Source organism: Eleginops maclovinus, chromosome 12, assembly GCF_036324505.1.
Source record: "Eleginops maclovinus isolate JMC-PN-2008 ecotype Puerto Natales chromosome 12, JC_Emac_rtc_rv5, whole genome shotgun sequence".
NCBI lineage: Eukaryota > Metazoa > Chordata > Actinopteri > Perciformes > Eleginopidae > Eleginops > Eleginops maclovinus.
Genome location: NC_086360.1, coordinates 9,962,051 through 9,975,594, shown reverse-complemented (window position 1 = coordinate 9,975,594; position 13,544 = coordinate 9,962,051). Strand labels below are relative to the sequence as shown.

Genomic DNA, 13,544 nt, shown 5'->3' with positions numbered 1-13,544 from the left:
TCAGTGGAGCTTCAACAGAAACTATGTGTGCTCAAAAAAAAGTTTTCTTTCCTATAGATTACCTCTTTGCTTCCTGCATCCTGCAACGCTCTCTCCCTTCCTTTTCCCTCTCCTTCCCTCCTCCGGTGCTGATTTCTCTCCTGTCTCTCTCTCCACAGGGTGAACGGGGAGATGATGGAAGCCCCGGGGCCAAAGGCTATCCTGGCAGGCAGGTGCAGTAAATCTAGTGTTGCTGGTGCTGGTTGAGCAGGGCCACACACACACACACACACACACACACACACACACACACACACACACACACACACACACACACACACACACACACACACACACACACACACACACACACACACACACACACACACACACACACACACACACACACACACACATATACACGAACAAACCACACAAAAATGGGGACATGCATAAAAGAAAAAGAATAAAAGGAAATCATATTTATGGTGAATTCAGGGTTTATCAGTTGGTCTTTTTAATAAATCAAATTCAGCGGGTAGGTTTTTGTTTAACCTCAGAATGATAAATAAAATAGGATTATTGGGGGAATCACCAAATGCTTGTATGTATTCCGTAGCTGGAAAAATAATCTAATTTAAAGATATTGAACGCCGGCAGAAAATCTCTGCAATCGGCCTTTCTGTCTCAGTCTCAAAAAATCTAATTTAGTAAATCCAAATAAAGAGTTGGCTGTGCCTGAATAAAAGGGAAAAAAAGGCCCCTAAGCTGTGGAGAAGCACCTGTGCTGTAAATTCAGCGACGCATGCCCCCGGTCCAGCGGAGAAATAAAATGTCAGAGGTTCCCATAGTAAGCACTGCTATGTAGAAAGAAAAGGTAATAAAAGTGTGACTAATAGCACTGCTCCCGGGTACAACTCACTTTCTGTGTCCGTTTTAAGAGTCATTCTTTGGACCACTTCTAGGAGTAGTGTTTAAGTCAAAGCTAAATGAGCTTTTCTTTGCATTTACAATCGGTTTCCTCTCAGCTTTAGGCAAATTTAAACTCAGAAAAACAGCCGGACAACATCTTGCTCACTTGTCCACTGAATGTTTATCTCAGCGTCAAGTTCAGGCACCGGTGTTTGCCTCTGTGCTTTAGCGCCCTTACTTGGATCCCTATAGGCACTTAGTTGTGTGTGATGGATTAGGTTTTAGCACCCCCTACCATCTGCGGGCTGTGAATCACCGGTGCTGTAAGTTTATGTCAAGGCGGTGCACTTTGCTGTGGGGAGTTCTCCTGAGCTGAGAGTTGATCTCTAAAGTTGCAGAGAGAGATTTTCTGCACTGCTGGATTTGCTGGCAGTGTCTCTGAAAAATGAATGTGAATGCTGCTTTAAGTATAGACACAGAAAATGACAGCCAAGAGGCTAATTAGAAATGTGCAAACTCTGTCTGGATAAAGTCGCTCAGCATCCAGGAGTGGGAATTTATTCTTATTTTATCTTTTGTTGTCACACAAATGAAGTGGTGCCACCATTTGTAACCACAGACATATGTCTTGTCATGTATTTCATTTAGGGTTTACCCGGGCCTGTAGGAAAAATGGGGCCAAAAGGAGTCAGGGTAAGTAGATGTTGGAGAAATATTAAACTCTTTAAATAAAAACGGTATATTTCAGACTGTAAGGCTCAAGGTGTTAAAAGCACTGACTTTCTCTGTTTGTTTATACTTCATGTTCTTGTCATGCATCCTCACGCTGCCAGTGAAAGCCAGAAGAGGCTTTCCTCTGTATTAAAGCTTCTGAACTTTCAATCCTTAAACGAACTGTGAAATGCCTGCTAAATGAATTTCCTAACTAGTGTGGGTACATAAAAAGGCCAGTGTCATAAACGCCACTCTTCTGCCCTTGTTAACTCCATGATGATAACGACAGATGGCTTTGTTAGTAAAGTACTGTAAGAGCACTTAACTCTGGCTTTTTGAAAAGTCCTTTCCATGCTTTCAGTTCTTGTTAGTGTTAGCCAAATATCATAAAAACTATATTGCTCAGCCGCGGAGCATAACTGTAATTCATTCAGACGTTCGCTTCTCGTTAAATGTCATGCTTGTAATTTGTGCTTGTGCCCTTTTTCGCCACTTTTCTCCTATTTTTCCTCCGAGCAGGTTTGGCAGAGAGTTCTTCAGAGATCCCTGAGGTGAGGGTATGTGCCCTTGGACTACATCGTGGAAGCCAGCACCATGCAGTCCATGGGCATATACACTTGCCTCAAGGCTTGGCTCTACAACACCACTCCACGCTAGCAGAAAGCCGGCGGTGCTGTAACAAGTTAAAACGCACAGCTGGAATATTTGAAGAGCATTTTAAATACGTTAGCATTGTTGACAATTAATCACATCAATGATCTCGGCTCAGTCTCATCGTCCACCTTTTTCTGCTTTTCCATCTATCTTTGCCACATCTGTACCTCGTCTCCATCTTTTATTCATCCCTCTAGGGTCACATTGGCATCCCTGGACTTTATGGCTTTCCTGGTCCTGATGGCGAGAGAGTGAGTATTATTGGCTGTGAGGGTAAATACCCACCGGGCTGCGTTATATGACTGTCCATGAACGAAAAGATCAAATCATTTTCATTCTGGAAGTACAGCAGGCACACCTAACCAAATTGTTATTTTTATGACAAAGTGGCAAAGCAGGCTCCTTTTGTACTATATTGTATAAGTGCACTGGTTCTTTTGATTAAATCATATATCAACAGTGGAATAGATTTCAATTCATTCGTTATGAAACGTGGGCCTCAGAGGATGAATTGCTTTGGTAGCAACAAGTCAAATTTATTCTATGACATGATAGCCCTTTAACTAATGAGCAAATTATGTCAGTCTCAGCTGCACTCTAAGTGTAATACCGACATGGCATGGTACCAATCCAACATGTCAAACAAGACATAGCATGAGTACAGCTGAGGCTTTGGCTTAAATGACTTTTCCAGAATTTCTTAATGCTCTTAATGTCTTTCATTTTTGTAAGCACTTTGAATTGCCTTTTGTTAAAAGCGCTATCTAAATAAACATGCCTTGCCTAGCCTTGAATGTACTGTTCAATATAATGAAGGTTGGCCTTTAACATGACAAGCTGAGCCTGAATTGTCTTAAAATAACCATTTTGTGGAGGATCAACTGTTGTGATCTAGTTGATAAAAATCTCAAATCAAAGTCCCTTAAGGAGCAGATTTTTATATTGACATATCGTTGGAATCTGCTTCTGCAAAGGTTTAGGCCACAAAAGATGATCTAAATGGGTGAAAAGTGATTCCTCCATTTCTAAACATCCAACACTTTAGTTTTCTCTTGGAGCATCTTAGCCTCACAAGGCTGCTAGTGTCTCTGATGAAAATATATTATATGTTTTTACATTTTGCACTTCTATTGCTTATATAGCTCTTTCTCCATTTTTCTCTCTGTTTTCTTTCCTGTTTCCAGGGAATTCCTGGCGTTCATGGGAAGAAGGGCAAGATGGGTAGGCCGGTAAAGTTTTCTCTCAACATACTTCTCAGAGAACATTTTTATTGCAGCCTCGTGAAAGTGAGGGTGTTTTGTCTTCTATGGACTCTTACTTCACTGAATAGCTTCTGTAAGGTGTATTAAATGAGCATCACTCTGACAGAGAGTGTAGTTCAGTGTGAAGCCACTTCTGGGCTTCCACTTTGGCACCGTGATGCTCGAGATTACTATAGGGATTGATAAAAGAGGAGAAATATGCACTGTTAATAGTTCAACAGAATGTATTGGAAACATAAACGCTCATGTGTCAGCAGAATTCTCAGTTGGATCCCTTTTTAAATCAGTAAAATCCTGGCCTCATATTAAAGTCAGTGACTCCTTACCTATAAATCTTGTATGGCTAATTTTCTTTTGCTGAAATTGATTAAGAAACATTGAATGTTATGGAGTGTGCTTATTACTATGCTTGTTTTGCATGATGCTGATATAATAATGCGATGTGACTGTTGTGGGTTGGCTCTTCCCACAGATCAGGGAAGCATATCTTCAATGGCGCCTGGAAGTAAATGTCCCATCCTTCCAGGCTGACATGGAAAATACTTCATAACCGCTCGTGTTAATCTACTTTTCTCCCAGCCCGAGTCTGGTTGTACATGTTCTCTCTGATATTACTATGCAGCAGCGGTCAGTGACATAGACTGGGTCCACAAAATACACTCATAATGGCAACGTTATGTGGAAGACAGTTTTCTTCCTTTGTGGTGAAAAGTGGCAATGATTCAAACGAGAAGTTTTTATTTCTGTCCTGAGTCAGCAGTAATGCCACTTAACAAAATCTGGAACAGACAGACAAAAGGAATAGCTGCATTGTGTGTATTCTGTGTTGTTTTAACAGCTCCCTTCTTCCTCTGTTAAACGTATGAATGGAAAGTAGGAGCGTCTTCCAGTTAAAAAAGCAAATGATAAAACTAAAAGTGATCAACGCTATTGTTTGTACATAGCCCAATGGCATCATTTCCATCAGAGCGATAACATAATGGAGCGTCTTGCTTAAAGTAGTCGTCAGTTTAAGAACTAAGGCATGTGTTTCTGATCAAACCAAGGCAGCATTGACATTTTTCCACATTTCCTGAGGCTTCATGTTGCACCAATTACTGCTCATTACTTTGTCCACATTTGCCTAATGTTCCAAATCAGCAGTCTGCCACACAAACAATCCCATCCCTGCCATTTCCTGATGTAATTTTACTCGAAACTTGTCCTCCTCTGTCTGCAGACAGGCGACGAGATATCTCTCTACTATCTGCCATTTCTCATTTGTCCAACAACGTCTCAGCACTTGCCTACAGAAGGCGAGCCATGATGTGCAGTTGGTTGCATGTTGACCTTGGCTCGGTGACAAGCACACGTCGAGCATGTGGCCTCGCGGCTGCATCAAGCCTCTTGTTCTGCCTCTATAATGGAATTACAAGCACCAAGCAAAAAAAAGGACCCAGTCATCAGTTTCTGGGCCAAGCAGCTTTATTCGCCATTTAGGCGAGTCCTGGGGGTTTTGTGCGCGTGCTGGCGAGCGCGTGCTGCCAGCGCGTGCACAAACAGAAGCTTGGGCGCTCTAAAAAACACTCAGCCGTGGAATTTCCTGCCGGTCTCCCAGGAATGAAGTGCTGGAAGTGTGTTTGAGAAGATTTGCTTGGCTTTGCTCTGAAAACTTCTGTTTTGGGAAAAGTTTTGTTGCTCCTCTGTGTATGGTACGATAACTATACTGACAAATCACGGGATATCTTACAAATTCAAGTGTTTTGACAGCATGAATAGGATGAAGCTACTCAGTTACCCCTCTGGTTTCATGGCGTGCTGTTTGTTTGTGTGCTCAGGGGTTTCCTGGTGACTTTGGAGAGAGGGGACCTCCTGGCCCCGATGGGAACCCAGTAAGTTGAATTATGTACATGAATGCACAATTTGATTCACTTTTGCCACAGTGAAAATCTTCATATCTGGTTCTGAGGTCCAAAAAAAGACTGATATTTCACTATTTGACGTGGCGTATTTCATGTCACAAATGCAGTATATGCAGAAATGGAAAGTACACTCATTAAGGTACAAACAGTGGATACGGTACAAAGAAATAACTCGGTCCTCGCCTCCTGGATTATTGTTTTACTGAAAGAACATTATATTCTTGCACCTGACTGTCCCCCAAGACAGTAACTCCCTCGTCATAATCCATACAGATATCTTTGAAGGCAGCATCAGCAGTTTCTGTCTTCTTCCTTCAGTCTGACCCTTACTCCTCGTGATTGACAGGGTCAGTGTAAGATTTTGATTGGCTAACCTCTGAGGGCCTCCTCTACGTCTCATTTCCTCTGCCCCCAGAGGGAAGAGTGGATTTGCCATGAGGCTGAATTCATCTCCTTTCATTCGTAGAGGAACAGTAGGAAGGCGACAGGAAAGCCACACTGGGCTGTGTCACCCCTCTCTCCTCTGGATGTGTAGCGTGGAAAGGATGTAGGCATGCGGCTGCAGGGCAGATCATTTGGAACAAACCTCTCTGTGTTTTCCAGTGCTCACTATGCTGAGATTAGTGAGGATCAACGCTAAGGCTGTAAATGGATCAAATAAATAAAAACATACAGTTTACTTCCACTTATAAACCTGTGTCTGGTTGTGCTTGTGTTGCATCTTTTCTTCATCTTTCATTCTGTCTCTTCTACTTCCTCTTAGGGTGACCTGGGATCTCCTGGCCCTTGTGGAGTCCTTGGTCTCACTGTGAGTGTTCTGGGAACCTTCGTGCTGATTTTACAACTTTATGTTTTGTGATTTTTAAACACTTTGGTAACTTTTTTTTTACGTTGTGTCTGCTGTCTGTATTTCCCTAAATATTTCTCTCCAAAGCACCTTGTATCTTTAGAATAGTGCTATATAAAAAAAAACCGACTAATATTATTTCTCTTCACACATTTTTTTAACCTTTTACCAATGAATGACTAAATAAACAAAAAAAAGGTAATATAGACATTTTTAAATTGCACACCAGGATATACTCTTTGGAAAATATTTAAAAAATAGAGAAGAGAGGAGGACAAACACTAGCAGAAATCTATATATCAAAGAACACACAGTTGTATAGGAAAGATTAAAATGACACACAGTTTACACACATAATCCATAAATATAAGAAGAACGTTGAGGAGGTAACAACGACGCACATCTTTTAAATATGAGACGGCAGAGAATTCAGATTACATGTGTGTGCTTTATGTGTTTCTGTGTGCAGGGAGACATGGGCCCTCTGGGCATTATAGGCTTTCCAGGACCACCAGGACTAAAGGTAAATGATGTGGTGTTGTAGTTATGTCTCTGTCAGGTTTTGGTATGTATCCAATACAAAGTGGGTGGGATTTGATTGGTTAACCAGAAACGTGTCCCAGTTGCGGTTGAGCTCGCTTTGATGATCCGAAGTGACAAGTGGTTGATGATTAAATTATTCCACAGCCTGAGTATGTAATTCATGGTGAACGTGGATACGCCCAGACTGCTCATTAATCATATTGAGTCTTTAATCTTGTTTTTTCCCAAAGGGAGTACCTGGAAACCCGGGGGAACCAGGACTGAAAGGTGATAAGGTGATCTGCACACGTCTTTATCAATACTCACCTGCTATGTACAAGAATGCTAGAGGCGACAAATCACTTAAATGTATTTCAAACTCCTCAGAAAACTAACTCAACGCCATAAGGCACGAGTTGTTTAACACATAATAAATAATAATAATACATTTTATTTGATGAGTAAACAGCTTTTTAATAACGTTCATAATTTTATATCATGTTCTTTTATGTTTTTTTTAGGGGGATGTTGGCTTACCGGGGGAGCAAGGGGAGTACGGATTCCAAGGGGACAAGGTAAGTGTGTGTTTGTACATGCTCAGGTGGTACTGGGATTAGTAGATTAATACCTGGTTCCTCCTACCTGTTCATCTGATCTGCTTTTTTACACTGAATTTGCTTTTTTTCCAGGGTATTCGTGGCTTTCCTGGGTTGCCAGGTCCGTGTGGGAAACCCGGTTCGCAGGTAATTTTCCATCCCACATTAAAAATACCCCAAAAAGTTTAGAACAAGTTTCTTGCATCCAAATCCCACACCAACATCTCATTAATACATAATAACATAACATACCTGACTCTACATCAAGGTAACACCCAACAGGAGCGCTTTAGTTATAAATCATTTATTTTCATTCTCAAACGATCTGGTGTTCAGTGTGTCTTTAATTGATGAACATAAAAACTGTTTCTCTTTTGGAGCCCAAAGTAGGCTGTGGGTAGACACAGCTTCTTTAAATTGTTTTTCTGAAGTCTATTAGCTTTTTTCCCCCTGAGCTGCTTCAGATAATAATCGTGTTGTGAAAGCATAGTGGCATGCTCAAAGGGCAAAGTATTCTAGGAACAATTCTGGTGCTATTGAAAAAAATAGGTAGAAATCTTCAAATGTATACACAGCAAACTTCAGGCACCTGTGTGTGTCGGGGAGAATTTAATCTACGAGATGTATGCAAAACAAGCTGTGGCATAAACAATTTGCCAGAGCCGAGCTCTGGCAAATTCCCAGTGCATATGCTGCCTTAGTGCTGAAAGTAATCCATCAATGTTGGCACTTTGTTCTGAAATGCAAAAAAACACTTTTGAGTGCTCTCTTGATCTGATATGAGATTGCTAGTATGGTAAACCCGCTCTCTTAATTGCTGTAGTCTTTTCCACCTATCAGGATCTCACCCTCTTACAAACAACAAGGTTGCTTTTGCAATGTAAATACTGTAGCTTTCAGAAAATGAGATCTCCATAACATGCATATGCCGTAAATGACCTAGAAATACACAACGAAGGTGCATTTAGGAGCGGATTTCTCATCATTTTCAAGGTTGCAAATAATTTGAGTAAACAGTTATATCATTTGTTGAAGGTTTGACTTTTTTGAAACGACTAAGTTGCACCTACAATGAATACTAAATTATTGCATTTTTTTTTGTTTGTATGTTCATCTGATGACACTTGTATTGTAAGTAACTTCAGACAAAAGCGTTACCAAAAAAAATATAATGTTATTTACTTTTAGGGCAAGCCTGGTGAAAAGGGCCCAGATGGTTTATCTGGCCCTCTTGGCCCAGAGGTAGGATATATATTAATACTTTTGATGCATTATATGTATGTTATTTCCTCATTGCTGATACACTGTTGAGTGCCACTGTGTGCTGATGAAGCTATGGTTAATTTCCTGTCATTTCCATAGGGTTTCCCAGGTGACATTGGCCCACCAGGAAAAAATGGCCCTGAAGGACCCAAGGTCAGAGTGACATTAAGTCTTTACGTATTAATTGTCACAGAGTGGAAATGAAGAGAACGTTCATGCTGTGTTTGATCCCCAGGGAAAACAAGGGACACAAGGTTTGCCAGGTCCAAGAGGAACACCTGGACTTCAGGTGGGATTGACTTATTTGATTTCAAAAAATGAATAAAAGATCACTTTTTTTTTCATTCCCTGACTTTAAGTGACAATTCTTTTGTCAGGGCGATGAGGGACCAGTTGGGCCCGCTGGACCCCCTGGACTCGAGGTGAGTGCTGATTGGATAAGCCCTGCCACTCAACACCTGTTCAAAGATACAAAACATCTTTTATTGTGTTTTCATTTAGGATCCAAACTCAATACCACAACACTTAGTACGCACACATGCACCACATGCCTCTGCCTTAATTTAGCTGTGGAAGAAAAAGTGTGACCTGTTATGGTCAGTCAGTCTTTTGGCAGACTGACGTCTCTATTGTTCTGAAGCTGTTTTCAAAGACTTCGTAGTGGACACACATTACCAGATTGGTCAGCAAATTACTATTCTCTTTTTTAACAGGAAAAAAATCTAAATGAAAAACAATAACAAACAAATGCAACTGTCTTTTTAAATGTTCTTTTTCAAAATAGAATTGTACAATATTATTTATTACTGTTTGTTTTTTTCAGTCTTTTCTATTGTTAGCGTCTCAAGATATTGGAGAAAGAGTCCGTTCTTGATAAACTAAATACTTTATAAGAGACAAATAGGAACGGCTTTCAACTGCAGTATGACCACCAATGATCACCTCGGTCTGAAAAAGAGAGTTTTTGTTTGGAGTTGTCTCGGGTGAAACAATAGAGAAGAACGTTCCAATCACACTATATATTTTAGCAATGGTTGATTCCAGTCTGTCTTCCTCCAAAAGTTAAACCCACAAGTGATTACTGCAAACAAACACAAATGACCCGATGACTTCTGTGGGTATTAGGAGTCCTTTGATGCTGCTAACGGCGCTCGGTTTTATGGACCATTAAGTTTCTTAAAAGGGATGTTTTTGTTTTAGGCATCCATTGTTGGTTTGTTTAGTGCTGCGGCCTCTGGAGGGACAGCCGACTCACAGACTGCACCTTTTTAAAAGAGAGTTTATTGTTCATCATGTTGAGATGCAGCGCACTTCTTTGTGTCATTTTCGCTTTCTGTTCAGGGCAGGCCGGGGAGGCAGGGATTCCCGGGACTGACAGGCCCAGATGGACTCAAGGTCAGACCTAACAGTCACACATCCACCGCCGACACACTGTCATCCTTAACAGAACATTCTCTCCCCAGCTTTCTTCTATGATAATGTATCATCAGAATATGTGTAAATTAGATGTTAATTTTTCGTTACCACAGGGGAACGAGCCTCCAAGCACATTTCAACTGATTTGAACTAAAAAAGAAAGGCATGAATAAGTTTGTGATATGCTAATTGGCTGCTTTGCTGTAGGGCGAGACCGGGATAACTGGCGAGGTTGGAAAGCTTGGCGAGAGGGTAAAGGCTTTTCTCTCCTCTTTCTGCTGATTTCTGTTTGATGCTCACTGTGTGTCTGTTTGGTTGGAGTCCTTAAGCTGTACAGACTATTATGAAAACTTCACTAGAGCTAGGAAATAAGAGAGAGTTAAGATCGCATTTTTTTTTGTCTTCAGGGATTGCCTGGTTTTGTCGGGCCTGTTGGAGAGACTGGCATCACAGGAGAAAAGGTTAGCATGCTCTCAATTTGTCACACTTTAGTATCAGAAAGTGTTGTCAATTAATCAACTGTTACATTCCTCTCTCTTGATGTAGCACATTACGAGTTCGGAAACTAAACATCAAACATCAAATTTTAACTGTATAACCTTTTTTGAGTATTAGGTCCCTTAAATAAATACATTTAATATCAAACATGTATGCTTGTTGGTTTGATAACACCACAAAAAAACACTCTAGGCTCTGTCAAATGGTGTTTATTTTTTTTCTCAATACTTTGTTGACCGAACATTTAAACATCGCACCTATCAATTATGAACTCTTTTTTTTTTCTAATTGTGGATCTTTTCAGGGGGATCGAGGCAAAACAGGAGCTCCCGGGCCACCAGGTGAAACGGGGCCGATGGTAAGGAGTAAGTCTGGATCCCATCTCGTACCAGGAGGCATTCAATTCTACATATATATATATATATATATATATATATATATATATATATAGATACACGCTATATTCTATATATAAACTGTGATATGTTTTATACAGACTCAGTATACAGTATTTATTCTACTGTACAGTATTTATTTTTACATTCTGTTTATCTTATTCTATCTTATATGTACATATGTTTCCTGCAACTTACTTGCACCATAATGTCTATTGCCATACTCAACAGCAACATATGAAAACCATCATAAAGGCAGATAGTATAAGGTGTTCAAGTTTGATCGTATATCAGAAAGCTAATTTCTGATTTATTTGATAAATAATGTAGATATCATTTGAGTAATGTTGTTTTCATCAGGGTCACACCGGTATACCTGGAGAGACGGGGCCACCTGGACTGCAGGGGATCCCAGTAAGTTATAATTGTCAGAACTATATATTTACTCAATGTAAACCAGGGACTAGACTGGCCTGCTGGAGGTATACTTAAACTCAAAGACTGTAGCACTTCTTTCTATTGCCCATCTTACATCATGTCATGTTGTGCTGACACACCGTAAAGTTCATCACTACACCAAAGTAAAAAATCAAAGTTAATTAAGAATTAGACTTTTAGCTAGAGTTATTAACATATCCATTATGGACTCAATATATTAGTCCAACCTCCATAAAGGTAGTTTTAAACAAGCAGCCTTGGATAGCTGAGATTACATTAAAAAAACTAAACTGCTGGATACAGGTGCAACTCGCTGTAATAATATCAATAATGACACACAGATGACTGTCCCTCGTATTTACAGTCTGCGTGAGTCAAACGCTAAGGATACTTTTTCACACTTTAAGGGCCCTTTTGGTTCATCGGGATCCATCGGCATCAGAGGACCCAAAGGCAGGAGGGTAAGTAACTGAAATCTGTGACTATATTATGTGACACGACACTACTGTGTGTCAAAAATGAATATGAAAAAACATTTGAATCTACGCCCGATTTAGCAGCTCCTGTCCAACACTCCCGACCAAATTGAAATATGTGAAAAGTCTATGAAGGGATCTGCATTTTGACATTCAAGGTCCCTCTTTTGTGTCAAAAATGTTAGCTTGCACGCTTACCTAAGATGTTGAACATGGTAAACATGATGTCTGATAAACATAACCATGATAGCATTATCATTGTGAGCCTGGCTGTAGATTGTTTCCTGTTTTAGTTTTTATATTTAAGGGTAAATCTTACCACAGAAGAACCTTGCTGTATCAGAAATCATACATATTTTTCATCCCCATCACCAGCAAAAAATCTCTATTTCACGTAACGCTGGCATAAGAGGGATGGGTCACCTTCAATCTGAAACACCAGAGATAAGATTGCTTTAAGAAACAAAGTTCTGTACTTATATTAACATATAAGTTACGAACATGAATTTCAAAAGGCTTCCTACGAATCACCCTGGTGTTTCTGTACATGTAAATGAGTGCTGCGTCTGCCATGAGCTCAGGATGATTCCAGTGATTGCTGGCTTTCCCATAATTGGGTTTCTACTTTGGAAAAATAGCCCATGGTTGCACAGCAGGATCATTGGACTGAATGAATAATTGATCTAACATGAATAAGTGGTATAATTAAGGCATTTCGTTGTTATTGGATTAAAACAGCTCCCTCGATATCACAAGCAGTCACAAATGTAATATTTAATAACTTTAATTGCTGAAAATTACATGAAGGCTTTGGAAAAAGGAAACAAAAACTGCACAATTAAACTCCAGTGTCTGAACTCATTCCCAGTAACAAGAAGGGGGGAAAACCAGTAACAACCTTTTCCTACACCCGGGGTATCGGCCGGGGAAAAGAAAAGTAGTAGGTTTATACTTAGGGAGACACATCTTTCAGTAGTGACTGATACCGGAGTATGTATCCAATCATGTAAATTCTTCTTTGCTCTCATATCTTCTATAGTTTTTGATTTTCAGATTAACAGGTTTTAGTGATACTTCAGCATCACGTTACTCCGTCAACTCAATTTTTAAAAGCTGAATCTCATGTTCTCATCCAAACTGAATCCTCTGAATTTAAGCCCATTTTCAATGTTCTGATGCTGCATACATTACATATGTGAATAATAATTAACTGCATTTTATATTGGGTTTTTTCACTATACTCTTCAGAAAAAAAGTCCTTAAAATGCTGCACTGAAAAAAAGCAAAGGGGATCGTTGTACGTTTCCAGCTAATATGCCTGTTAATTGTTCTGAAAAACTGGAATCAGAGGGAGGGAAGTTGAAGTTATCAATCTCAGTTTAATTTCTAATTAAACATGATTTCTTTTTTTTATCAGGGAAGGTGCAATTTAACAGAGCATGTTCATAACACAGAGAATTTATAACTATTGCTCATCTTCAACTCGCGTCCCAAGTTTGGCTTCTACAGTTGTTGAGCAATTAGAATATAAGCTTCAGGTAAAATATAAAACGAACAAAACACTACGAACAAAAGTGATATCAAATAAAACACAGTAAACAAACATAAATACACCTTGGTAATTCAAGGTGACTTAAACATGTGTACAGCTCTGGCTTGCTTTTAGCCAGC

At 39.9% G+C, this 13,544-nt stretch overlaps 1 protein-coding gene across 1 annotated transcript in view; it reads left to right on the top strand.

Annotated features, from left to right (window-relative positions):
- col27a1b (collagen, type XXVII, alpha 1b) overlaps window positions 1-13,544 on the top strand; it is a 65,221-nt gene that overhangs the window by 28,437 nt on the left and 23,240 nt on the right. The window contains exons 9-28 of the mRNA XM_063897605.1: window positions 159-212; window positions 1,540-1,584; window positions 2,457-2,510; window positions 3,444-3,488; window positions 5,339-5,392; window positions 6,186-6,230; window positions 6,739-6,792; window positions 7,043-7,087; window positions 7,313-7,366; window positions 7,481-7,534; window positions 8,576-8,629; window positions 8,750-8,803; window positions 8,886-8,939; window positions 9,028-9,072; window positions 9,992-10,045; window positions 10,274-10,318; window positions 10,474-10,527; window positions 10,869-10,922; window positions 11,320-11,373; window positions 11,805-11,858. Coding sequence (XP_063753675.1) covers window positions 159-212; window positions 1,540-1,584; window positions 2,457-2,510; window positions 3,444-3,488; window positions 5,339-5,392; window positions 6,186-6,230; window positions 6,739-6,792; window positions 7,043-7,087; window positions 7,313-7,366; window positions 7,481-7,534; window positions 8,576-8,629; window positions 8,750-8,803; window positions 8,886-8,939; window positions 9,028-9,072; window positions 9,992-10,045; window positions 10,274-10,318; window positions 10,474-10,527; window positions 10,869-10,922; window positions 11,320-11,373; window positions 11,805-11,858 — 1,026 coding nt within the window. The remainder of the gene's footprint in view (window positions 1-158; window positions 213-1,539; window positions 1,585-2,456; window positions 2,511-3,443; window positions 3,489-5,338; window positions 5,393-6,185; window positions 6,231-6,738; window positions 6,793-7,042; window positions 7,088-7,312; window positions 7,367-7,480; window positions 7,535-8,575; window positions 8,630-8,749; window positions 8,804-8,885; window positions 8,940-9,027; window positions 9,073-9,991; window positions 10,046-10,273; window positions 10,319-10,473; window positions 10,528-10,868; window positions 10,923-11,319; window positions 11,374-11,804; window positions 11,859-13,544) is intronic.